At 45.2% G+C, this 27,077-nt stretch overlaps 1 protein-coding gene across 2 annotated transcripts in view; it reads right to left on the bottom strand.

Annotated features, from left to right (window-relative positions):
* unc-13-4A (BAI1 associated protein 3) overlaps positions 1-27,077 on the bottom strand; it is a 95,600-nt gene that overhangs the window by 2,256 nt on the left and 66,267 nt on the right. The window contains exons 4-23 of one of the 2 annotated variants that reach the window (XM_011145192.3): positions 21,639-21,810; positions 18,457-18,624; positions 18,250-18,316; positions 17,465-17,654; positions 13,854-14,000; positions 13,686-13,730; positions 13,057-13,213; positions 12,526-12,729; positions 11,502-11,660; positions 11,222-11,391; positions 10,763-10,870; positions 10,413-10,562; positions 9,808-9,859; positions 8,957-8,998; positions 2,741-2,886; positions 2,064-2,295; positions 1,830-1,904; positions 1,410-1,511; positions 953-1,168; positions 8-223 (exon numbers count right to left, since the gene is read on the bottom strand). In XM_011145192.3, coding sequence (XP_011143494.2) covers positions 8-223; positions 953-1,168; positions 1,410-1,511; positions 1,830-1,904; positions 2,064-2,295; positions 2,741-2,886; positions 8,957-8,998; positions 9,808-9,859; positions 10,413-10,562; positions 10,763-10,870; positions 11,222-11,391; positions 11,502-11,660; positions 12,526-12,729; positions 13,057-13,213; positions 13,686-13,730; positions 13,854-14,000; positions 17,465-17,654; positions 18,250-18,316; positions 18,457-18,624; positions 21,639-21,810 — 2,818 coding nt within the window. The remainder of the gene's footprint in view (positions 1-7; positions 224-952; positions 1,169-1,409; positions 1,512-1,829; positions 1,905-2,063; positions 2,296-2,740; positions 2,887-8,956; positions 8,999-9,807; positions 9,860-10,412; positions 10,563-10,762; positions 10,871-11,221; positions 11,392-11,501; positions 11,661-12,525; positions 12,730-13,056; positions 13,214-13,685; positions 13,731-13,853; positions 14,001-17,464; positions 17,655-18,249; positions 18,317-18,456; positions 18,625-21,638; positions 21,811-27,077) is intronic. The other variant, XM_025307307.1, reaches the window with a different exon arrangement.

The following is a 27,077-nucleotide window of genomic DNA, read 5'->3' on the forward strand; positions in this document are numbered from 1 at the left end:
CAATTACCTCGGCGTTACCGTCCATCTGGTTGCTCAATTCGCTGAGGACCACCTCCCAGATCTCGTGCAGAACGCGATTGAAACTCGCGGACAGCAAATCTCTATTGAGTGCCACCAAGTGAACGTCCAGGTATTCAATAAGAGGCGCAATAGCCTCCGTGGTCGGTAAGCTATCGGGCGACCAAGCCAAGTGGAACATTGCCTTCTTCAAAGGCGGTCTCATCTACAAAGAGCAAGGTGTTGGGTATATTGCCGACAAAATTATCGGCTACTTTTATCCCTCACAAGGCTTACGTTGCGATATAAATTATAGTCGCGGGGAGTTACATATGACAGAAAACATAAAATGAACTGAAGGAAGGACATAACATGAAAGAGAAAATATGAATATGGGAGAGAAAGTAAATAAGTAAATTTTGATATAAAGATAAAGAAATAAGACACAAACGTTTAGATACTGAACAATGCTACTAACAACATTAATAACAACAATATGAAAAATAATATGGAAATTAATATGATAAATGGACAAATGTGTAGGGAAAGTCATGAATGGCATTTGAAAATAGATTATGCATTTTGGAATATAAATGAAATTTCGTCGACGGTGGAATTCCCACTCAACTGTCAAAAAACCGAGACAGAGAGAGAGAGAGAGAGAGAGAGAGAGAGAGAGAGAAGGAAAGGGAAAAGGAGGGATTTTGCGAAGAGAAAAGTAGAAGAAAAAAGTAAATTACGCCGATTTAGTGAGAAGAATATCAAGGGGTGCCGTTTTGCAGCATAACAATAAAGAAATGAAATATCTACGAGCATTGTTGCAAATTACGAAACGAGAAGAATCGCATTATTGCGAAGATCCAATTTGAAAGTTGCGCAAGTAATCTCATATATCTCCCATCGCTTAGATCTGCGTTCTCATCTTCGTCGTCATATTTTATCTCGACTTCCGTACCTTCGCTCCGATTCTCGAGATTATCTGATTGATGTAGTGCATCATCTGTGCGGGAGTTTGCTCCAGCGGTGTCAGCAGAGCGTTTCGCCACTGCATTCGCACGGACTCGCCCGCTTGATTCTCCAGAGCAGCTAGGATCTGCTCCACGCGTAGCTCGTCCCCCAGATCCAACAGCCACCTTCGCACGTACTCGAGGCCGTTAATGGCCACGCACATCTGAAAGCGGCACGAGTCAAGTACGAGACGGCCATCGCTCTCTCTTCGCAAAAGAAGAAACGCGCTCTACTGCGTTTGCGTTCGGAATCGGGATGTATTATGTATTTAAAGCCGTTCGCAAAACGCTTACGTTACGTTAATAATATGCAATAATAAAATACTATGTAACACGATGCATCTTTATGTATAGAATATTATTATTGTTATTATTATTATTTCTTCTATCTCCAAACGCAATTACCTCGTCGGTGGTCTTGTATGGCGCATGGTCTTCGTAATATCCGCTGTCCGCCAACTTCTGGTGAGTTATCTCCGCGTAGTACGACGCGGAGCTGCAAATCGCCTGCGACGAAATTGCAAAGTTCCGTGTATTGTGTCTCGTTGTGCAATCGCGCGACAAGGTTATCGGTCGAGCAGAATTTTTTCACCGATTTGACGAAACGCCGTGTTATTACCACGTCGTGCAATCGCGATAAGTTAAGCGGAATCCTCCGCACAAGGCGGGCAGCTATATTCCGGCGAATTCACGTGAATACTTCCGCGGTGCGGAAGCGGTAAATTGAAAAACTTTCATTGGTAATTTTGCACGCGCATTTTTCCCGAGCAACTTTTCGCGATATGTCGCGACTGTCGGTGCGCTTAAGCGAACGATCTCACTTACATCGATGACCTTCAGTACGAAGTTATTAGATCCCAGCAAATCCGGCCACGCCAGTTTCTTCCAGAATTCCTTGATCTGCGCAAACGATCGCAGGAAAATGTGAGACATTATTGTCGTCGCAATTCCCGCAGTGTATTAATTAATCGCGGTTACTCGTGGCTCGCGACACATACACACATACATGCACACGAGTCGCCTGACTTAAGCTAATAAGGGTAGTCTCGGTAAAGTTACCTGATAAAAGCACACGGTGACGTCGTTCGCCGATGTGCCGTGCTTGACAATGTAGCTGAACGACGCAGGATCCCCGCTGCAGACCCGATCGAGCTCGCCCGCCCTCCGCACCCTCAGAACCGCCTTGAGCTTCGCCAGATCCAGCCATTTGTCGACAGCTGGTCTAAACCACTCGTAATACTTGCAGATCGCCAAAGTTTTATGATCCGATTGCGGCAGATTCTCCTTCATGCTGAAAGCGACGAGTTTTATGTGCGAGACATCACCCGCCATATCGCCTCTCGACGATATAATTTGCGTAATACGCCGGCAATTTTATCGCGCGATCGCGCGTTATATATCACGTTACAGTGCTGCCGATATAATCCGGGTATTTCTCCGACCGGATATTCTCGAATTCGAGAATATTGCCTAGTTATTACCCGAAAATATAATAAATGTTTAAATGGTTACGGTTCTACACACAACAAACGAGTGCACTCGTTTATTATTCGCTATCGTTAGAAACATTAATAATTTGCCATGTTTGAAATTAACTCGGTACACTGGGTTATTCCGTTGTTCAGATAACAAGGAGGATGTGGCTATCTGAGAACCCGGATATAGTCGAGATTTGTTTCTGCGCGAGGAGCTACTCGTCGCTAAGCGCGAGTAACCACAACAAGAGGTGTTTATACTTCACGAAATCTTGAAGCGCTAGGTAAAGCTCGAAGATCGGTGTTCCTATCTCGGCGCCCGGCGGCAAAACGTATTCTTCATCCCTGTCTTGGCCGTGCAGCTGCAGACAGGCGGTGGTGACCCTCGCGCCGAGCTCGTTGTGCATCTGCGAAAACGATCGTTTCAGTTACACGTGATGTTTGCCGATTGCAGATGCAGCCAAATGCACAAGCGGAGGAAATGTTGCTCCCTGCGTCAACACGTGTTGACATCTTTATCATCCTTCTCGCGGTAATATTCGCTAAATGTCCCGTCGGAATTTCTCGACAGACTTCTGACACTCAATCGGACACTAATTACGGAATCACCGTAATGCAAATTGAATTCTTGCTGAGGAGAGGGGATGGATAGCGAATATAAAAAAAGAATACTATAAGTATTTGTGCGAAATGGAGTGTAGTATTTTAAGTATTTACAAAATGGTACTCTTCATCGATGTCGCGGACTGTATCTCGCCATAAAATATTTTATTTATCGCCGGAATATTAGACTCTCGATTAATCAATACCTTCGTCGCGTGAAAAAGTTGCTTATCGTTTGTTTTCGCAGCTGACGCTTTCACGACTAGAGAATACTTGTAACGAAAGTTACATCAACAGCGAGTATAAAATCTAATATCACTCGCAATTTCTGAAAACATCACGCGCTTCATTATAATTCTCGTCGGATATCGGTCGAATTTTGCATCAGACTTTCATACAAGATAAATTACGGACACCCAAACCCGGGTAATTCAAAGTTACTGCACGAGCAGAAAACCCTGCCTCTCATGACATGATTCGCGTGTTCTTCGCTTCATAAAGGTGCGTTTACTTCATCGTAGGGCAAAGCTAATTTTCCAAGTCGCCGCGCGCGCATAGCCGGCGTTTGTCGTGCAACTTGTCGGATCATGCATGCTTCGTTTGAACATCACGGCGTAAACTCGAGCGGATTTACGCGTCTGCCCTTTCGCCGAAAATTCGCCAAGTTACGCCAAGTTATTAAAGTTCAATCCTGCGTGTTCGCGATAAATTGTCGCGCGTGTACGCCGATCGTTGTCGACTAACACGTTGAGACTATGCGTCGAGAACGGAGCTCGACAGGAAGAAAGAGAGAGAGAGAGAGAGAAGGAGAGGGAGAGAGAGAGAGAGAGAGAGAGAGAGAGAGAGAGAGAGAGAGAGAGAGAGAGAGAGAGAGAGAGACTGATGAGCTGTCGGATGTTAGAGTCGGCGATGTAGTTATCAGGAATAAATGGGAGTTGCAGCGAGCGGCTTGACGGCAATGCGAAACTTGTTGGGAGCGCTTCTCCACGGCGAAACTGCCTGGAGCTGGAGAAGCTAGCCGGACGAGATACGCACCGGACGCACGAGAAGTTTCGAGCATCTGTGCCGGTGTTGTTGTGTCGGTGCAATAACAACCAACTCGGTGTGGTTGTCACGATCAGCTTCCGGTTTCCATACGGCGGCGTGTTCGCTGACGAGACGACCACATGCGGACGAACGAAGTCGCGATTGTGGTGTCGGTAGCTCTCGGACGAATTTATATACGCTTGATTTCAGTTCCGCTTGATTCGGCTCGGACGTCAACTCGGCCCGGATGGAGTTTCAGTCTACGTTCGCGCGATCGGACGCCATCGGATCGGCAGGCATCAAGCCCTTTTTTCAAGCTTGAAATTTGTCGCGATGAGAAAAGAACAAGTTCGACTCCCCTTTCCCCTTTCCTCCCTATCGTTGTAAAATTTTCGCGGAGAAGAGAGTCGGGTTTTATGAGTTCTGTGAAAGAAATTTAATCAGAGTTCTCTCTCTCTCTCTCTCTCTCTCTCTCTCTCTCTCTCTCAAAGTTCGTCGAAATTGGGGCTACGCGAGAGAATTCTTACAAGTGCAAAAAATGCAAATCGCGCGTCTTTGATGTCATCATTCACCTTAGGAGATCAAGAAATGTAGATGGATTTAATGAGAAAATCGATTTTATAAAGAAGTCTTTTTATAAAAAATTTCCTCTCTTACAGAGAGAGAGAGAGAGAGAGAGAGAGAGAGAGAGAAAGAAATTAACGCTTAATGTTCGGAGCATAGGGAGACGGATTATGCAGTCGTTGAATGCCTTTTCACTTCTTCGCTTTCTATTTTATATTTTCTTCTTAACCTTTGTGAGAAATTATCAGGAAAGACGCGAGTCTCTCTCATTTATAATTATACACAGGACGTTCCATAGAATTATAAATGAAGGCTCAATTTGTTAATGGAGTTGAAGAAAGGCGGAGACAAGCTTAATCAGTATAAATCTGATTGTTTTCAAATCGCAATTTCTCATTCTATATTCTTCATACGATTACTGCGAGACAATTGATATTTCAGAGACTTCGGAGTGTAGACAACTTATACGCGACATAGATACGTGTTAATCTCATTTATATTGTTAACAATAGCACTCCGGATTCATTCATTGTGCGTTCCAAATGGTTGTAATATCAGGTGACCATTTGTCCTTTCCCACCGCTACCTCTGCGAATTAATTTCACTAACGGTCTCATACATTTTCTCTGTAAATCTTGCTGTTAATTTAAAGTGTTTCGCACATGTATTCAAATACGGAAACAATGGACGTTTATTTAACGTACAGATACACCAAGAACGGTTCTGTCTCGGGTAAGAGCACGCGCGGATTGCGTCCCGATTTTAATCATTATTTTTGCGACGTTTGGCCACGGCTGTGGCCTTGAATTAACGTACAAATTAATTGTGACGTACATAGGCGATGTTAATTGCAACGTACGAATTAATCGCACAGAAGGTCGAGTTTTCCCTGATATATCTCTGCATTAATTCTCTCTCCGATCGTTTAAAGTTTCGACCGCTCGGTACCGGCGAACGCTGCACGGGCGCAACGTGACTCACGCCACGTGTAGGGTAGTGGGAGCGGAGGGGAGAATGTCAACACGGCCCGCAGTGATCTGAGCGAGGAGTGGGGGCAAGGCCGCGATCGCGCGAATGGGTATCGACATACGATCTTTCGCGTTGCTACGTTACTACGACTGTGGAATGCGGTCAAGCTAGCCCCACGCGTGAGGTAGGTCAAGCGCGCCCCAGTACCTCCGCACGAGCCGACTGCGCCGAGCGGCCGAGAGAGGGCGGCTTGTTCCACTCTCATCGATATCTTTGCTTCTGGGCGTCGTAGCGATTTCAAGCGAAGACCTTCGGAACGTTGAAATCGCCGCGCTGCCGATGGACTTTCTCGGTCCTGCGGATGTTCATCCTCGAAACAAGGCTCGATTAGAAAGATTGGGTTATCAAGATAAAGAAATATTGTTTGTTTATAGATCAAAGGGGAAGTTGGCCCGCGATGGGAATGAGGAAGTCTCGGCTTACTGCGTTAATTATGAGACTTTGATTTTCTGGTTTTTAGTACATGTAAGATACGACTAGACGAACGAGCCAATGATGAAACTTGTTTTCTGGTTTTAATGTCTCTGCAAATTGATGTAATCCTTTTTGTGTATTACCTGTAAGTTGGGCAAGAATGTTGGTATAATTCTCCGAAATATCAGTCATGGCGTAATCACGTAAAAATAAACGAAATGGAAAGTTTGAAAAGAATTTGCTTGTAGACTTGTTGTATCTTATCAGTATCCAATTTGAGTTTTATCAGTCAAATAAACCTTCACCTATAATTTTCAAACATCTGTGTATATTAAAATGAGTATCTTTCCAGTCCAAGATGGGCATTTAGCTGTTTCGTTAAACGATATAATACCATAAAATCTCTTTAATCCTCTGAGGTTTATTTTAGTTCATCCATTTTGTACTATGCGGCGAACAAGTCCAGATGTGTTCCTCATAATACGCGATTACACACGACGTACAGAACATGTGTTACAAAATACGATATGTGCGTATAGTTCGATTAATTTTTACATTGTCTAAATTTGACGCGATCGATTTACCATGAAAACAAAAGATGCGAAATACTTGATGGATTGTGAGATATTAGAATTCGCAAATAGCCAAAAATATTCAATATCTCAAACTTCCTTAATTTTGCCGACACTTCAACTCGTTAAATTTATAACCCGTTAATACATTTCACTTTTCTATCGTGAGAACTTTTCTAGATTGAAGCAAGCTCACTAAAAGTATGAAAGCAATCTCAATCTTTCTAACCTTCCAAGCTGATTATACGCAAATCCTCCTGCGAGGCCGAAGAAAGTCTCTGGAGCCTCTGCTCGTCGAGCTCGCTTTCCGCGGCTCCGTGTAATCTATTGTTTCCGAGTAATCGCGTTTAATAAGGAATTCATCTGTATCTGCACGCGCCGTAGCTAAAAGGTAAGTGCACAAAGGCAAGTGGTGCGTCATTTGCTGAACTGGCGAGCGCATGCAATCGGTACGCGTCAAGTGCAGCTGTGTTCCACTAACGATCTGGGCGGCCGCATGCAACGTGCGATAGTTTTTACTCACGAGAATTAGTGTCGCGTAGAGGAGATGTGCGCTAACGAGTGGGAAATAAACTACTATTACTACCACTACGACAACTACTACAACTATTATGACTATTGCTGTTACTGCTACTTCTATTGTTACCACGAAGCAGTAGTGTGCGTTTACGTTTTATCCGGCAATAACGCGCGAGAGAACTCGATGTCGACTCGCGCACAATGAGCGGCGCAACAATAGAGAGAGAAGAGAGATAGATAGAGATGTGTATATATATATATATATATATATATATATACAGGGTGCTAAATTGTAAATGTAACAGATAAAAAATCTCGAAAACTATGAAAGATATTAAAAAAAGCTAAAACACGTGTTCCATGATTTCGAAGGGGAAAGAGAATGGCATTATCAGTTTTTTATTTGGAGGGCATTTTCAAGGTCAGTTGAAGGTCAACTTAATTTTTTAAAATAGAAAGCTCAATTTTTTATTGTATCTTTTTTTTCTACCAATTAATTTTAACAACTTTTGTCTGAAGCATTTTTTTATTTATCTAATATTTTTTGAAATATTTAAAGAAAACTTGGTAAGTCGTTAATTTAATAATTTAAAAATTTCTAAAGGTCCATAAGTTAACAAAAGTTAGGGCTATTATAATAATACATTCTTGATAGTAAATGAAGTAAAAAAGTCTGATACTATTTTTTCTTTCGACAAATAGTTAGTGAGATATCGTAAGTTAAATGTTGAAAAAGTTACCAAGTTTTCCTTAAATATTTCAAAAAAATATTAAGCAAATGTTTGAAATTTAGCACCCTGTATATATATATATATATATATATATATATAGAGAGAGAGAGAGAGAGAGAGAGAGAGACAAAGAGAAGCAGTAACGCAATTATCCGACGGCACAACGACTCGCTGGAACACGCGTGTCGCTCGTAACCGCTAACATCGAAACGAAATCGTGCGTGACAAATATTTGAGCATTCGAAGTGTCACGAGATATGCATTTTTCACATTCGCACACGCCGCTCACGTGCGGTAATGCGCGCGTCAACCGGATTGCTCACTCCGCTCGGCACACTATTGCTCGCTTCGGGTGCAGCTTGCGAGTATACTTTCTTGCTGTTGATATGTATGTTGAGCGAGTATGCTTCCCTGCGTCGAGAAATGATCGCTACATATATTTACATGGGAATCTCGGATCTCGTTACAAAGTGTCGCGCGAGCGTGTCACGCTCGATCGAAACGACGGGCTGCTCAGCTCAGAACTCACGTGTGTTTTAACGTACGTATAATTAAATGTACTCAGCGATTACTAAGTCGACCACGTCTGTTTAACTGCATACTCGCGCAGCTTCCTTTAGCGCATACTGTCGTCATTGTACTAATCTGGGTTCAATCGATAATAAGAAGAGAGATCTCGTGCGTTTGGTCAATAGCTTGACTTGCAGTTCGCCAAGTATGCAGGTAAAAATGCGACGTACACGACAATTTTGACAATTTTACATTATACAGGGAAATCGAAACAAAGAAAGAAAGGGAGAAAGAGAGCGAGAGAGTGATAGAGAGAGAGAGAGGTCAATAATAAAGAGAGAGAAAGAGTGAAGGAGAGAAAGAGAGAGAGAGAGAGAGAGAGGGGGAGAGAGAGAGAGAGAGAGGGGGAGAGAGAGAGAGAGAGAGAGAGAGAGAGAGAGAGAGAGGGAGAGAGAAAGAGAGAGAGAGAGAGAGGGTTTAATATCTTGTGGTGGCGTTTGAAAAAGTACCTCGGAAGTGTTCTCCATGTGTTTCGCCACGTGTTCCGCCAGCTATGGACAAACATCTCGTGTACAGTAAAATCGCGCTGACCTGATGGACATTTGTAATTCTCGTCGTCAAGCCCTTTCTCAACCTGGCCTTCAGGTCACTGCGACTCGTTTATTTACAGGGTGTCCGGCGCAACATTAAAACAGGCTTTGCAGCTTATCTGCGACAACTCGATTCACCTCTTTCCTCACTTGCTTTTTCTTCTCCATTTCTCCTTTGCAAATCATATCTTTTTTCTCTCTTTACATACGATACTTGTACAATCGATCTTTAGCCGCCCCGTACGTCTTTTTGCAAGGCTACACACGGTAAATATTTGGGACACCTTATATATAAACTGTAATATGTATTGTTATTTCGATGCAAGGACGTCGATCGGACTCATTGAAGTCAGTGGGTTCTGATATTTTCTCGAATCAAGTTACAGGATCGGACTTTGAAATTCGGCCGAATTTGAATCTCTTCGAAACGCATCTCGCGGTTAATATTCTCACGCTCTCCGACTCGGGCGGCTTACGGTGGCAATAATCGAAATGACTTTTGGACTCGAATCTCTCTGCTCTCGCAGACACGATCGACGTTTCGAATAAAGCGTTTAAGCCAAACATAGCACATCCAGCTCGACGACACAGTGAATAAAAAATAATGATGTGTTATGTGACAGTGTGTCTTTGACGCGACATCTCGTTGCCAGATATCACAAGTGGAAACCTATTTATGTATATATATATATATATATATATGTATATATAATATAAATATCACTTATTTGTCCGTTCACGAGGAACGTTTCCCTCACTTGCATCCTTACCAGCTTCTCCAGTTGCTTGTAAACTGCCGAAAAATATGGCACACCGTTCGTGCTGAAACACACAGATTTAACGTCCTGTGATCATGCAAATTGCTCATTATCCGAATATTGATGCGTCTATCTGACTTAATTAATGCACAAGTTACAAACATTGTTCGTATTAACTCTCGGCGGTACACCAACGATATATTAATTGCAAAACAGAAGAAGATAATTATTTATTTATTTATTTGGTTAAACAAGATACTCTTGTAATATGCAAGAAATTACGTATATTTTATTAAGAGACAAATTTTTGCTTTGATTAAAAGAAAAATCTCCGGAAATATAAAAAGATGTAAAATACAAATTTTCTCAGAGATAATTAGATTTGTTCAAAAATTCAAGAAATAAAAATGTGTCTATCAGACTTTGCCAGATGGTCGACAAAAAGAGAAAGCATTGTGCAAATACGCAAATTCACGAAGCAAACGTAACTGCTAATACCGCTCGCGTCTTTTAACGCGAAAATCCTCGCCGGAGCTCTTATTTTCTCAATAAGTTCCACGTTTCCCAACTTAAATTTTTGTTCCGTCTTCCAAAGCAAATTCGCGAGAGAAACTTACCTTTCAAAGAGACTGTTATAACATTCAAGTCCCTGCTCCAGATCGACCAATAATGCGGTTACCAAGTTCGTGAAGTCTTGCAGGACCCGGTCTGCGTCCTGATCGGGTTCCTGATCGTGGCACATTGTCTGCTGCCTGGTGTCTTCATACCTGTGAAATTAGAATTGAACTCGGTGAAAGTTTCGACGTGTCTCGTGCTACTATTTCCGTCTTTACTCCGCATTTCCTGGAATCGTACAGTCGCTCGTTTCTCCAGAGAGTTTCAACGACGACATTTTACACACACGCGCGTGTGAAATTAATTTCACATGTTATAATTGGACGGTTTTATTTTGCAAGAAGCAATTTACCATTCAAGTGTTCCCTTCCTGAGAGCGGTAATGATTTCTCCTCGAATTTCCTTGTTGAAGGGACAACAAGTGCGGAAAGCCTTCATGTTCGAGAGAAGTCCCAGGCACCTGGAAGACAAGCAGAACGACGATTCTTCGTATTACTGCACAGATCGCCAATTGCAACGTACAAAATCGTGAAAATTGGAGTCGGTAAAAGTCAGAGATTCGATTTTCTTCCTTCTTGCGCGCGTAGAAAAAAGATTGGTTGCAACGTGAGCGAATTCAGCGCTCGTTTTAATTGAGGAGAAACAAATTTCTAGTTCTTAGAATAGTCGCTTCAGAATCAAGCTTGACTCATAATTACAAACTTATTAGATTTCGAGATTAGAAATTTTATTTTCTTCAATCAAAATGAATTCAATCCATCTCTTTTTTCCATGCAGTTTGGTGTTATTCATGTATCTCGTTAAAGCTCACCTGAGCAGGTACTCCAGTTTCACTAACGTCGGTTCGTGCTGAGGCGGGTATAGCACTCGGTGTTGCCTGACCTTCTTCAGGGACACCTCCAAGAAATCGTTGAAGGAATCTGCCAGGCACTGCTCCGCGTCACGTGACAAGGTCTCCGTGTGCCATCGGTTGTTGAGCTCCTGAGTTCGCGGGACAATTAAAATCCGCAAACGTTACATCAGCTCAAAAATTAATCCCGACATTCGCCGTGCAACACGAAACACAAGTCGGCTCGCGCAACGCTCCTTACCTGGAGTAACCGATGAAGCGTTCGCGGATCCACGGCGGGCTGTCGAGAACTCGCCACCCACCTTATTAAAGCCTGCTGTAACTCGGTCACGTCACCTTGCACCGCATGTTGATGCAGGATCGTCAGCGCAGTTTGCGGCAGTTCTCCGGTGAAGTCTGCCTGAAGAACACGTATCAATCAATCGCGTATAAACACGCGTCCGGCCAACGATCCGTGGATCATGAATATGTGATGAAGAAAATACCCTTGCGACTTGTTCCGTTTTATTCCATTATTTCTTATTTTCCCTAGATAGACTTTCACGACGTGAAACAATCGGAGACGGAGAAAAATTTTACAATTTTTCAAATTTCACTTATAGAGCAAATATAATATGCTACATTTTTATTTTTTGAATTAATCGTCAAATCACATTGACAACGATGTGTATCTCTTATATTGCAGCGCGCAATAAATTTATTACAAATTTCTGTCAAATTTCCATAATATATTATTACTTTGATATTAATAATGATTATTAATATTCGCAGTAAATCTTTAATATATTTAAATTTTGTTGTTCCACATGATAGAGACACGAATGCCGTGTGAAGCGTTTGTAAGAGATATAGCCTTTGTTCATCGCGTGACCCAAGGGACGAGTGAAGCTGTTGTCAGCAGATTTACATCACATCTATTTTCGGCTGGTAGATAAAATCGGCGCGATGAAAAACAAATCACTCGCGATAAGAAAAGGATCTCCCGCGCGAGAACGTACGCGTTTTCGCGTTTGTTCATCTCGTTCATATTCCCTCGTTGCTTCCAAATAACCGGCTGAAATATTACGACTACACGCACATGTGGGTCGATTTATAACGCGATGATTCCATATTGCACGTCTAACAACGTAGGTGCACACGGCTTTACCGTGGCACAGTATTTCCAGAGGAAAATATACGACGCTGTTATGCGGAATATGTGATATAAACAACATTTTCCGCGCGGCGAATGCGCGCGAGCGTGTGCGTTATACGGTTATACGTACCCCTTGTTTGTTCATCTCGTGATTGAGGAATACTGTGTAGAGCCTTTCCTGTTGCCTCAGTTCGCCCCAATTATCCTCCTCGGACGTTCCCCGGTCCTCTCGCGTCGACAGCCATAATTTCAGTCTGATTCTGCCTTGGATATTACTCCTTTGTGTTCGTGCCTCAAGTTTGTACCATTGGTCGAGCCCGGTGCTCGGAATATCCTGCACAAAGAACGCGCGTATGTTCATGTACGTGCTCGGTCTGCAATTTTATTTTCGACACGAGTCATTAGAATGCACTTTAATATGGGGCATGCAAACGAGAGTCGCCGGAAAATAATCTGGAAATAATAATTTAGAATTTCGCGAACTTAATAACTATGTTTAATCGGCTCCTTTGTGCCAGAGACGTATTATTTTTTGAAATTAATATTTGAAATTTATATCTTGAAATTAATATTTAGTCCTATTGAAAGTGTTTCAGAACGGTTTAATCGTACGGTTTACGATGTATTAAGTAAGAAAGAAGTGAACTGATTAGATAATCACTTGTAAGGGAATGTTCACGCAACCCAAGAAGTCGTCCTGACTTCCAGATCTGGCGCTCTGCGCGATCTGCTTGAAGAACCGTCCGAGCCCTTTCACACCCCGCACTTCATTGAGTTTAATTACCGCGTCGAACACCGAGGACTCGTCGTCGTGGTCCCTGAAATCATTATTGCGATTCTAAGGTCTCGCTCGATCGAGAACTTTCGGTGTAATTCGCAGGAGACGTTCGTATCAAGATTGTATTAAAGTCATACAATTACATCGCAATTAATCATCTCTCATTGTCATATCGCTATTACTATCTCACTCATCTCCTCGACTCCAACGAATAAATTTTTCAAACTTTTTTCTAAATTCCAAGAGAGAGGTACACACACACACACGCACACACACAGAGTGCTCCATAATTCTTGCTCACTATTTACACATTGCTATTTTTCCTGAAAATTTGTCCTTTCTCGGGAAGAATTTCCAAGCTTTATTGCCGTCTGTGAAAATTGTCAAAACTTTTCATGGCAAGTAGCGCTGTGCAAATGATGAGCGCGGATCAGGGACATCCTGTACACACGAGGAACATGGCTCTGACTTTTGCAATGCCTTTAAGAGAAAAGATGCACACGCGAACTCACCATATGTCCAGATGGAGGTTGTCCGTGCTGACGTCGTCGATGTCGCTGAAAGAGGAATCGGAGCGCACGGTTATGCATGTACACGAATTACCGCTGCTTAAACTAATACAGAGAATCGCCATTGCGCGCCAATTTACGAGGGGACCAGGCCCCGAAGTTTTCGCTTACAAACGGAACTTCTCGTTCCATCGCGGGCTCAGCGTGTGCGGCTTCACCGAGGTGGCTCGAATAAACTTCGCGGGTAAAGCGCTGCTCAAGGACTCGCGGTGCTCCCGCCTGCTGCTGTGCTCCTTGCGCTTAAACGAGAGCCTGAAACTGATTTCGAATGGGACAGTTTACTAACCGCCAACACTCGTCGCTCCGACCGCTCGTCCTAATCTCCAAACGTTCGCCTCTCATCGCGCACTGTTCCCGACTTCCCGTTTCGATTTCTCGCCGCCCGACCGCAGTCTCGTTGAAGCGACTCGCCGGCGACTTACCCACTCGCCGTCGTCGCGGGACGGAAGTGCCTAGCGTTAAAATTCCAAAATCCCGAAACGCGGAAACAACGTCTGAACTTATCGTCCGATACCCGTAAATACTGCGTGACATCGAATCCTAATTCCTTCGAAGAGCGACATCGCGCAAGTTCTGTTCTGTGCTGACAACTTTTCAACTATGTCGCAATTATATGCTGCGCTGCGTCTCTCTCACGATTGTTCTCCTCTTAATTAGGTATTCGACAGTGCACGAGCACGGCGCGCTCGCTGCGCTAATTTCCGAAACTGGAATTTTGATGCTAATTGGCAAACTGTGTCGTCCTCGTTCTCCTCCTCGTCTCCGTCGTTCTTGTCGCCGTCGCCGTCGGCGCAGGACGTGTATCGTGTGTATATATATATATATATTCATACACGATATATATATATATATATTCCAAGTTTTTCTCACATGGCTTCCATCTCCTCTATGCCAAGATGCAGCATGGTATCGTCGGTTGTCGGCGCTGTCCAGCTGGGATTTCGTGCGGAAACGACGAAGAAGCGCAACGACGACTCGACGCTCGGCGCGTCGCGCGTCTCGCTGCGGCAGAGCTCGCGATGCACTGTTCCGCTTTCGTATTAATCACCTTATTTATACCGCTAGGTGGCGAACGGAACAATGCGCGGAAGATACACAGCAAAATGGACCTTGCTCTCTATGTGTGTTCCTCGCCTCTCCTCCTCCACCGTTCTTTGACCGAACGACAGGGAACGACGCTCGCCGTCAGAACTTGCCGCATCCGACGCGTCCATTGTGCGTCTCGCCGCATTGTCGCAAATGTCGGAGTTAACACGCGGTAAATGCGTGGCTATCACCGGCCGATGTGTGGATTCGTAACGCGCTAGCCGAGATTCGCCGGCCTATCCGATTGCGTGGCTCCGATCCTTCGTTCCTTGATTATACGATGCGCGCAACGTTGTGTACAGGGTGGTCTGAAAGTCGGTCGCAGATTTGGTAAAGTCATCGTTTTTGCCGGTGAGTAACGCAAGGGTGAAATTCCTTTGTTACGGTCGAGCAATTTTACCCTCCCGCCAAGATCTGAATGATCATCCAGCAACAGTTCCTATCCTAGCCCTCCACTCTTATCGACTATATTCACCTTCACTTTGATATCCCTGCTCGTTGGGATTTCTTTCTGCAGATCCTAGTGAAACCCTAGGAAACTGACTTGATCGAGCCACCCTGTATTTGCGGTCGCGATTCAACTGAGAAACTCGTGGCGAATTCTAAAGCTCGTGTTAAATAGACGTCACACGAAACTTGTCTTGTGCGACACACTCAGATGCTGATCGAGCGTCAGATCAGAGTTTTTAGGTCTGAATTATTTGATGTTTCTGATCTCAAAGCCTGAGTATCTCACTCGAGACGGCTGTAACGGCTGTTCAAATAACGGCTTTGGGTCCACAAAGTCTCACGAGGTTTGAGCTGCCACCAAGCCGAGCCGTGGATCGCGCTGGATTTCTCGCCAAAGGAATCGCGCGAATCGATACTTTTTAATCCTTTGAATGTGAGCGAGTCTCAGTTATGCATCATTTCCCACGCGATATTAATCGCCACGCTCAGGTGTGCACTTATCTTAAGTAGCGCGCGCTGCCATTGTCCCATCTCAGTCGCCGATAATGGTAGACGCGCCGCAATATTTCACAGCGAACAACGTTTTCGAAAATACAGTACCAACGCGATCGCGATCGCGTTGTCCTCGCGCCGTTAGCATCGACAATCGATAGCGGATTATTCGCGATTGTCCGAGGGGGAGGCGGAAGACAAATCGCCGCAGAGGGGAGAGAAAGTTTCACGTCTACGTCTACGGCTCTCGCGGCCTGTCCTGCGAGAAATAAAGAATGGAGCCTTTGGTGTGTCGTGGGCAGAAACAGCTTTATTGACGAATGCTTGACACAACATCTGTCGCCGGGCTAAATAGGGAATTCTGCCGGATGCTTTAATCTAGCAGATACTACACACACACACATATATGCATACGCACGCAATAGGGTTCAACCCTTTCGCTACGGCCACCCTTTGGCTGCGAACGCAGCCAGTTACTATGTAATTTAGTTCGTACGTCAAGGAAGAAAAAAGATAGCGAAAGAAAAAGAAAATTCAACTTCCATGGATTATTAAAGGAGAAAGAGTTCTGCTGTTGGATGTGCGCGAAACTCAGCGAGGAGTAATTGTCGCAACTTTGACTATATCTACGTCAGTTTAAAGTAAATTAATGACTAATGAGTGAAAGTTGTATCTGGGGCATCGAAGGTGTTGAGGAAATCGCTGCTCAACAACAACGCTGGCTACTCGTTGGCTCTCGATGCAAGTCATGGGCGGAGAAAAACGACGGAGGAAATTTCTCACGAATCGTATTCGCCTCTAAGAGCCAGAAATCCCGCTTTTCTTCAAAACAAAAACGCGTTCGGTCCATCCATCGTCACGTTGTTACAAGCAATCTTTTTTCTCCGCGTAGAAGAGAGTCACTGTGACGGTGTATCGTCCTAAAAAGTCGTTTAACGGGAAACCGCTGCAGCGACGCAAAATGGTAGCGAAAAGGTTAATCTCATGACCCATCAGTTCGCGTTGCGCAGTGGATCGAACTCTGTGGAAAAATGCGAATACGAGCAAACGTATATTCTCTCTCGATATTGAATCGCAGTTATTAAATTTATGTTGCCGTGGTGGATTGTGGGCGATCATAAATGATTTTTGCCGAAAATCACTCGAAAATCACTCCACGTCAAACGTTACTTTGAGCGTACAATCTGGAGGGACGCTTATTTTTCTCTTTCTCCCTTTTGGATCAACCCTTTCCGGGCGAATTTTTCCTTAACTCCAATCCCCAGCAAGTCGAGCCATACAAAACAAAATTATACACAAAGACTTAAATATTGGAGTAAAAAGATAAAGAAAAATATATATTGCTTTATGAAAATCTTCGCGAATAACTTCGCGATGCCTTAAAGCATCACACGGCTTTCTGAGGAGTACATGTAGCGACGACTACAGTCATCTCACGGACCTAGAAGGTTAATGATAAACAATTATTCCGACTACAATGATTCTATTACTTTTATATATCCCGAGAATTCCTTTCTCCGACAGCAGACACATGCGTCATTTTCGGTCTTTCCCATCTCGCGAGTTTCATGTTGCGCCGCTCCTGGCTTGTCCGACGAAAGCGTTCCTTCTTTTTTCTCCTTCGTACGTTCTCCTCGCGCGCGAATTAAACCAACCTCGCCCTGCCTGCTTTCGCGCATCGCCTGCCGGCTTACCTGTGATGCTTGCGGAGCTTCTCGTGATGCGAATTCTCGTTCTCGCCGCCATCAGACAAGGCGCGAGTCGTTTGCCGCGGGGATGCCGGGGGTGTGTGCGGCGAGTGCGCCGTTAAGTTCGTTTGCGGGCTCAACGGCGCACCTGCGTTGCCGGGCTGTATTCCCAGCATGCAGTAAGGATCGCTGAATCCTGGGGAAGGTAAGTGACAGCGTTCTTACGGTGAAAGCGACCTCGCGTATATACCTGCCTACGCGAATCGCGTGTCTGCGATGCCGCTCGCGCCCCATTTTCCTACTCCCCCAATCATTCTCGAATCCACCCTCTCGAACTCGCGAATTACGACGTATCTACGGCGTAAGAGAAAACGGCGAAACACCGGATAATTAAAGCATCTAATCTCGAAATCAATCACCGTTAGTCGATCGCGAATGTCTCTGGCTGGCTGCTTCGCCGGCGTCAGAGTGTTTCAGCCGACGAAAGCTTCCAGGAGAGAGCCGACACGCGAGTTTATCGCGGGGCGCTTTGAAATTTTCAGGATTAAACATTTCCCACGTAACTCAATTAGCCTGAAGTTGAAGTTAAAGCGCGGCTCGTTAAATTAACCAAAGAATACGATCTCGTCATGTATTCATTCGCGGTCGGAATTTGCTTTCGCCGGAGGACTCTTCTTTCTTCCCCGTCATCTTTCTCTTGTTTCTCTTTTTGGATTGTTCTTTCTCGGAATCATTTAGCAGTCGCGAGAGAGTTAAGCTCGGCGCGTTGCGACGCGACGGAATCCACTCACCGTTGACGTCCTTCGCCTCGAGCCCGTCGGCTTCGATCACCACCACGCTCAGCACGACGATAGGTGGCTGCAACAACGATAGATAAGTTACGTGCCGTTTATTTTCGCCAAGTCGCCGATAACGACCGAGAACGTCCAACGGCAACACATTTTTCGTCCGTGTTGCCGCCGCCTCCGCGAGAAAAGTCAATAAGCTGCCCGGCATACCTTCTCCTCCGAGGCAATATTGAGATATCGTCGGTGCTGATCCTGCGGGACGCCGAACGCTTCTTGCGCGTACCGATACAGATCCTCCTTGTAATGTGCGTATTGGCCCGTGCTGGCGCCCACTGTGTTCGCGATCGTGTAAAGGACTTCTATGTACAATTGCTCCATCTGGAAAAGGCGCGGTGCAATCTTTGATTTTGTTGTTTTTAATAATACACTTTGCTTTGCTTATTTCTTTCAGATGAGGCTTCGAAACAGTTCCTCCCTTCGTCTGTTGCTTGCAATAAGTTTAATGTAAGTAAAACACTAAATAAATGAATGAATGAATCAATTAATATTTGGCAGGTAGTAATTTCATTTTCTTGAAGAGAGGTGCAAGAATAAGGAAGGGAGAAAAGTGTGACATCGGAAAGAAATGATAAACTGAACGTAAGAATTCCTCAAAAAAAAAAAAAGTCTGATCGCAATTTGTTAAAATCTATTCGGTTATAAGATGATTCAAACAAAAATATGGTTTTATTTAAAAAATAATCTTAACCTTGAGATTTTTGACAAGAAAATAACTTTGAAAGAAAAAAAAGGTTCCTATCATCATAATTATCTCCTTGAATAGTGCAACTTTTTGTTTATATATTTTTTCATAACATCAAACACAATAGAAGTATTTTAGGTAATTAGGATAGACAAAACATTTATATAATTCTACTTATACATGAGGAATACGACGTCGTGCACGCTATTAAAAAAATGCGTCGGATTCTCTCTCTGCGAAAATTATATATATATATATATATATATCGACAGTCCCACTGAAAGACGATTAAATTGCGACTTAAGGATTTCCTTTGTCTCGTTGAACTTCCTCTCCGCTCCTTTTCGCAGGAATTTCAAGCAATACAGTGTTCATTATAGCTGCTAGATTACAAACTCATTTCATGGGAGATAGAGCGTAAAACCGATCCAAGAGGCTTCGCGCTTTCGCAACTTGGACGCAAGTTTGCGCTTTTCAACTCGTGAGGATATATACAAGCGCTTTCCTCGTTATTATATTTTTTATCGACGTGACGCACTCACAAAAGCAGGTGAATTTAACGAAGCGACAGCACATAAAGTTTGGAGAAATTTTCAGAAAAATAATTATACTTAAACATGGTAAAAGGTATGCCAATGCCAGGACATTAAATATTTTAAATACTTACATATGTTCCATGTTGAAAGTTTAAATATTCGAATTTAGAAACCGAACGAAAAAAAATGTCCAGAATAAAATACATGTCCCGACATTGGTATTTTTATTTCAAATCTCTCGTTGATAAGAAGCTACGGGGGTTGTGTCATGGTTACTTTGCGCCTTGTGCTGAATATTATTTCATATTCAAGGAAGTAAGAAGAAGCTTGTTTATTGGTTCGTCGGCATGATCATTGCAAATAAGTCGCAGGAGCGTAATCCTCGTTTCTCGTCGTCATTCCCCAATGCTGCGGAAAGAATTTCCTTCTCCTATCCCCTTCTCCTTTTAACAAAGAAACAACCCCGGCTTTTCGCCCATTATTCTCCCTCGAAGCGCGGCGCATTGCAACTTTCGCGCTACATCGAGGGTATCCCAGACAGGGGGCATGGATGAGCATTAAAGAGAGCCGCGACCGAGACGACTCAGCACGACGAAGGAGAATGCAAACGAGGAAAGGAAACATCGAAGCGCGCGAATACTCGCTGCGCTTGGTGCGAGCAAGCGCGAGAAAACTTCGTAGAAAGCCTCCGCGAACTCTCGCCTGAAACGCTATTTACTTAAAAGTGTTTTCCCGCGCGGTGGATATTTATTTTCTGCGCGACTCTCCCTCCTGCGCTCTTTATCTCTCTGCGAAGAGAGAGGGAAAGAGGGAGGCAAAGGAAAAGACAAGCGCGACAGAAACGCGAAAAATCGCACGCAGGCGCGCGCACACACGGAAAAAGAATACACAACTCTCTTCATCCATGACGGATGGATCTATAAATCTACGTGAACGCGCAAACGTGCACGGATCCGCAGAGATCCATATTAGATTTGCGGGTGCTCGCGTGCGCGAATGGCGAAATTCATTCGAATTTATACACGTCCGATCTGGCGGAGCGACGGAAATACGTGAGACGTGACTCTCGTCCTCTCTTTCTCTGCGCAGGCGGAGAGAGAGAGAGGGAGAGAGAGAGAGAGAGAGGGGGAGAGAGAGAGAGAGAGAGAGAGAGAGAGAGAGAGAGAGAGAGAGAGTCGGGCCGTAGATTTGTACACTTGGCGTTACGCACTCTGCGTTACATTTACGCGGGCGAATTTGCATTTTAGATTCGCGCCTCCACGGAAAATACGCGAGTTCTACGTCGCGCGAAAACGAAACGGCGCGGCGCGGCGCCTCGCATCCAGACAAACCGTCGCGTCGCGTTGTTAAGAAGCCGGTGTGAGATGTTGAAATCCAAGAAAATTCTCGTCTTCCGAATCGGACGCGGCAGTGAGAGCCGGGAATACGACGAGTTATTCTCCTCGTCCTCGTGCGAGCCGTACATGAAGACAACGGGTGCGATATAGCGTACTTTCATTACGCGTTCGCTGTTATTTCGATCCACGAGCGAGCGCGCCCGTCTGACCCTACTACGTGCGGTCGACTTTATCTACTTAAGATAATACTTCAAACTCGCCGTGCATGCGTGTGTGTGTGTGTGTGTGTGTGTGTGTGTGTGTGTTTGTGTGGGGAACAGACGTAACTACTCGTCCGCATGCAAGCCCTCGTCGCGAGCAGGATGACGCGTGCTGAATGTAGCGGCCTAGAGCTGCACGCGATTCGCCGTCGCGAAAGGCGCGGCGAGCTCGTCGACGTTCGTTATAACAGCGGCCGCGAAAATTTCACTTCGGCTACCGAACCAGCAGAAAGTAACGAGCGAGATGAGTTTCAATCCGCGGCTGTGAGCGCGCTGCGGGCACGAAAGGGGGAAAAAGGGGGAAAGGAAGTACACTCAAGAGCGTCCAAGCGCGCAAAACTTTCGTGATAAAAGAGTATATATCGCGCGTATTCGTTTGCGGAAGGGCATAGAGCTAAAGTCGTGGGGACAAGGTGAGGGTTAAGAAGCAAGAGGGAGAAGAAGAGGAAGAAGAAACTACAAAGAATCGCACGCTCAGTTCGCACAACGGAGACGGAGAGAGGCTGCATATACCGACCTCCTTTTTGCTAAGCCGATACGGTTGCGAAATCAAAGTCGAGTTTCTGGACGGCGGTTGCGGTTCCATCGCTCTCGCTTCCGCTTCCTGCAGGACAGCGCGCCTCCGATTCTCCTGCTTCCAGGATAACGCGGTGAAGCTCTCGAAGAAGGATCCATCTGTCTCTTGAACACTGTAATTAGAGTTCAGTTAGACACAACGATAGCATCGCGACTTTGGGACAGCCGGCCGGCTATGGATCCCTCCGTCTCGCCGCAGCGGCGGGGGTGAGACCGGGGGGTGAGGGGGTGGAATATCTCGACGATGTCGCGACTCAGCGACTTCGTCGATGCGCCATTCGTGCACCGACTTATTAGACCCGGCGATGTTTTTTACTTTCCTTTGCATCGCGTGCATGTGCGCTCGGCTTCGCAATCTCGCAAAACTATTGATCGTTATCGACGCTCGCCGCGTTGGAATTTTCGCGTGGCGTGACGTATGTGTGTTCGTACGTGCGCCACGAACGAGAGTGGCGAGCGAACGCGAGCGGACTCTCGAGTGACAAGCTCGATATCTCGCAAGATCACTTAATCGCCCGTCAATTAATCGTTATTATCATTTGTCTCTCGCGTGATCATTGTCCGCTCTCTCTCTCTCTCTCTCTCTCTCTCTCTCTCTCTCTCTCTCTCTCTCTCTCTCTCTCTCTTCAAACTGTCCCTGTTTCTTTTTGTGTGACGAGTATGACGATCGATGTATGTGACAAATATTTCACTTCGGTACGCGCGCGGCGCTGGGAAATTATCCACCTGCGGATCTTTTTGCTGGACGTTGCGCTTGTAGTTTTTCACAAACAGCGAGACGCACTATATTTTAAACACACACCTCCCGCAAATCGATACTTTTATACGTGCAGTAAGTAATCCCTGCAGCTTTGTTAACAACCCGCTCAATTTTTCGCTCAATTATTGCCCCGAGAAAAATACAAGGCTCTCGCTGTCTAATATGTTATTCGATGTCGAGATATCGCAGGTAAATATGATCTGAATCTTTGTAGGATACTGTGTAATATGTGCGAGAAGAGATTTAAGACCAAAGCGCGATTGACGGGAATGATAATTCCGCGTGACGCCAAGGAGATTCCGGAGTGCGCACGGGAATAGAGTAATTAGCGCGATCAGTTTATGACGTCACTTTGGCCGCCAGCCAGTCATGTCTTCAGGCTTTGTCGGGAAATAGCGTTCCCTATTAACGCGAGCACGATCGTTGGAATCAAGATTGGCCGGGCAGCCACGAAAACGCGCGCGGCATGGCGTTAACGGTGAGAGGCTGTTACGCAACGTGATGGTTCAAACCTATAATTGTTCCAAGGTGATAGCATCTCTCCCGTTGCCTCGATATCGCAAAAACATATTCCACGCGCGGTCGTTCGAATTAACTTGCGGAGTGGCGGCGACGGCGCGAAGCGCCGATTTCGTCGTAGCTTGCTGTCTCTCGCAGCTCGTAAAGCAGAACGTCGCGAATTTCGCGTCTCACGAGACAAACGCGCGAGGTACCGTCGATCTGCCTCCTTTAGCGCAGTTTAGCATCACGTTGGAATCTCTGATTGGAAATACGTTCCCGTTTTAAGCGCCGCGACGATGCAATTCTCCGTTTTAAGAGGTCGTACTTGAAAACTTCGCCGACCGAATACTTGCTTTCTTCCGCTAAGTTTACGTCGTTATTGGTCACACAAAATTACAGACATCACTCACGATTTTCTTTTCTTTTCTTTCTTTTCTTCTCTTTCTTTTCTTTTCTTTTTAATCGAATGATTCGTCCTTGCATCGAGTTCTCGGTAGTGTCTGTTAAAACGGATGCAGAATGGTAATAATTATTGCCTCTCCCTGTGTATTATTATTATTGCATTTACATAAAATAAAGGGAAGTAACGAGATCACATACACACACATGACGATAATAACAATAAAATTAATAATAATTATATGTAGCAGCGTATTAATATATATATATATATATTTTATAAAATACGGATCTTTCGCAACGGACCGCATATTGTGATTAGCGTTTAAATATATATTCAAATCTATTTTGTAATAAATATTTTATTCCGTGGACTGTTATTAACGTTACGCTGATTATGTTATTAACTATTACGCTGATTAGCGCAGCTAATCTCGATGCGAATCGTTTCATCGTTCCATTACCCATTAAAAGGAATCGCTCGAATGTCGCTGAATATCATGAGGGACGACCTTACTTAGAGCCGCGGAGCACGCAGCGAGCACGCCCGTCGAAGCATTTTCCTAACATCCAATTCTAACATTATCCGAACTAATCCGATAATGTTCTCGTTTCCCTCGCGTTCGCCTCGCGCCCTCCGCATGTGTGCCTGGCAGTCATCCAATTCGCAGACCTCTCGCTGCTCCTCCGCGCCGCAACAAGTCACGTTTTAAATCTCGTCACGGCGAAAAACGGCGCGACGATGTGAGAGAACCGAGAACGCGCAGGACACGTTCCCAGGATATTCCCTCATGTATGTGACGCGAGCTTAGGGCAAGTTTCTTAACTTGAGCCACGATCGTTATTCGCGAATAATGCAGAAAATTGGACACGTTCATCATATTATGCACAATATGGCGCGTACGTGGCGCCATATTGTGCATAATATGATAAATTAATGGATGAATTAATAAATTCGAACGATTTTAACGATTTACGTCTTAACTGTGTCTGTATAATTGAGGAGCGGCTTCGTCGGCGCCGACGGCTTGCCGGTTAATTCAATATTTGGTTAAGCAGACGTTTCCGCGTGACGTATCTAGGCGGCTCGCTTCACCTCGCCTCGCCTCGCCTTGCCTCGCCTCGCCTCGCGGTGCGAACTTAATTGCGACGTTAAAAAGTGTGCACTTTTAGTTCCATTTCTGTAATCATCGCGGTGAAACGCGCGGCGAGGAGAAATTACGTCCATACGTTAATAATTAACGCATGCGCGACTCGATCGCGGTAATTTGGTCTCGTTAGCTTTCCGCGGAAAAGTGTTCTCCACAAAAGTGTCGCACGACTTGAGCCGAGAACAGCGAATGCATGCGTTAACGAGGGAATTTTTTTCCATTTTCGTTCGTCGGAATCGCGGCGATACGTCCGATTTTCCGGATTTGATTCTCTCAACGCGGGAGATTCAGTCGAGTTACACGACAATTTACTGCAAAATAAAAATTGCACAATAATATAATAATAAAATTACAATCGCTTGTTGAAAGGACGTTTGAGATTTTTATATTCTCCGCCGATCGTAACGGCCGACTCTTTACAAAAATGAAAGATTAATCGTGATAACAATCCCGTGAGTTTTCCAGACACCTTCTTTGCTGAAACTGCCTCTCAGATGAAAGTTCCGTTCGAGTGAAGGGGATTTGCGAAGCGAGTCGACAAACAGCATTCTCGCTTTTCTATAACTTCCAGTGCTCAATAATTCCAATCGCTGCCTCGGCGTTGAGACGAAATCTGCCGGTTGGAATGATTTGTATCGTCCAACCCGATCGAAATCGTAACCGATTGTCTCCAAACGAGGTTCGGCACGAGAAGAAGCGCGATGTATCTCAGCAATTGCACGAGGACTTTCCGCTGCTCACGCGTGATTGTCGCGGAAATTCGTACTGGAAGCGCACAAACGACTTGGCAAAATTGAGAAACATTTACAACTCTGGAAGTGTTGATTCTTCGGCCCACGTTCACCGAGCACTTTTTGGTGCAATGAGTGTCAGACTGCTCTGTAAGTCTGGAATCTGTTTCTTCTGGACACCCTATGTACCTACACGACTTCAGGACAAGCCCAGAGGAGCGGGCTGAAGCGGCGGGTGTGGGACTAAATCAGGTAGACAAAGGCACGTCGTTGGGAAGACGCGGAAAGGACAATAATGCCGTCACCGTGGCTTTTTACAGGGACTGTTAAGCGAACGTAAAAAAGAACCGTCGGCGACGAGAGGGAGAAAATGCCGCGGAAGAACGCAACGAGCCGCGGGCATCCACGGTAATGGAAACCGAAAGCACACGACATTCTTCTCGTCGCGTCATTCTGACGCTGAGAGCACGTTCCTGCCCCACCGTGAATCGTAATTCGATCAGTGTGGACTTGCCTCTTAGGCCCGCGGCACTCAACTTTCAAAGCTCGTGCCACTCCTCCGCCCTACCCTGCGTCCGCCCTTCGTAGCTTATAATCCTCTAATTAAGGACAAAAAGGTAAACAATCTTAGTCACATAGTGCCTTCTTGCACATCTGCCTCTGCACCTTGACGAAGAAAGAGCCAATTTCTTCCCGAGCTTTTTCATCTCGCGTAAAGCTGGTCGCGCCGAAAACTTCCGTCAAGGGAGGCACTTTTTTTAAATCATTTTTAATAAGAATATTTAATTTAGACATGCACGACACGTGGACATCGATCTTTGCGAATGAACGAATCGAATAGAATTTCTGGCTCTTATGAGCCCAATTGAGTTCCTGAGAACCGGAAATTCCCTCTGTTCCTTCGGAAAAACATTTTTCAGAAACCGTTCACCGTTCATCGTCGCGTTCCAATCAACCGATCGTCGATCTCTCTCCCTCAGTTTCAAGCTTTGTATTTTTCATTTCATTTCCGGGATGATACCCACGTAAATTTAACGATTCTTCGTCTAGGAAAGATCAGTTCATTTATTGTCACATCCGTGTACCTTTCTATTCATTTATTTTTCATTCGTACACTCCTCGACATCCCTCGTGGAAGGTCGCCCGAGACTCACGACATCCCGCAAGTTTTCGACTCACCGATGAAACGGCAAACGACATTTCTTATCGTTCCGTATTTTCTATAGGTTTGTAAGCGGTCGGCTGTGCGTGATGGCCGATAAGGCATCCATTTGGAAAGTCTCCTCTCGCGCATTCGCCCCTCGCCGCCGGGCTCGCGCTTAGAATCGTACGCGGTAATTGGAGCTTACGTGTCGCACGGTATTATCCAAGGCTAACGTGATGCATCTGATTACCGACTTGTAACTTGTTTAATTGTTATTTAATGACTTCCTTGCCGCGGAGTTGCGTCGGTGGCCGCCAAGCCCCGGCCGTTTTTCCTCGGATTAGTCGCGCGCGGCGCGGGCGAGGGGATGCAACGAGAGCGGGCGATAAGATTCTCGCAGGTTCGCTGCAGAACTGTCGACGGGCGCGTTTGAAAGGAGAACGGACATCTCGTGCGAATAAACGTTTCCGCGCGCGTCGTTGGCGCACGATGATTTGTATTCCGGCGGAATACACGCGCGAACAAAACGCGCTGCGGCCGGTGAGCGCCTCCAAACGCGCAATCTCGCTTGATTGTGACACGCGCGCGTCGCTCGTACCTGCGGATTTGTCGTTTATTATTTCATAAATTTCGCGCGAGAATGTGTGCGCCAGAGGAATCCCGCGCGAGAAAGAGCGACGCGCCGCTCCTCTTT

The sequence above is a fragment of the Harpegnathos saltator genome, unplaced genomic scaffold, assembly GCF_003227715.2.
Source record: "Harpegnathos saltator strain DR-91 unplaced genomic scaffold, Hsal_v8.6 scaffold845, whole genome shotgun sequence".
In the NCBI taxonomy this organism is placed as follows: domain Eukaryota; kingdom Metazoa; phylum Arthropoda; class Insecta; order Hymenoptera; family Formicidae; genus Harpegnathos; species Harpegnathos saltator.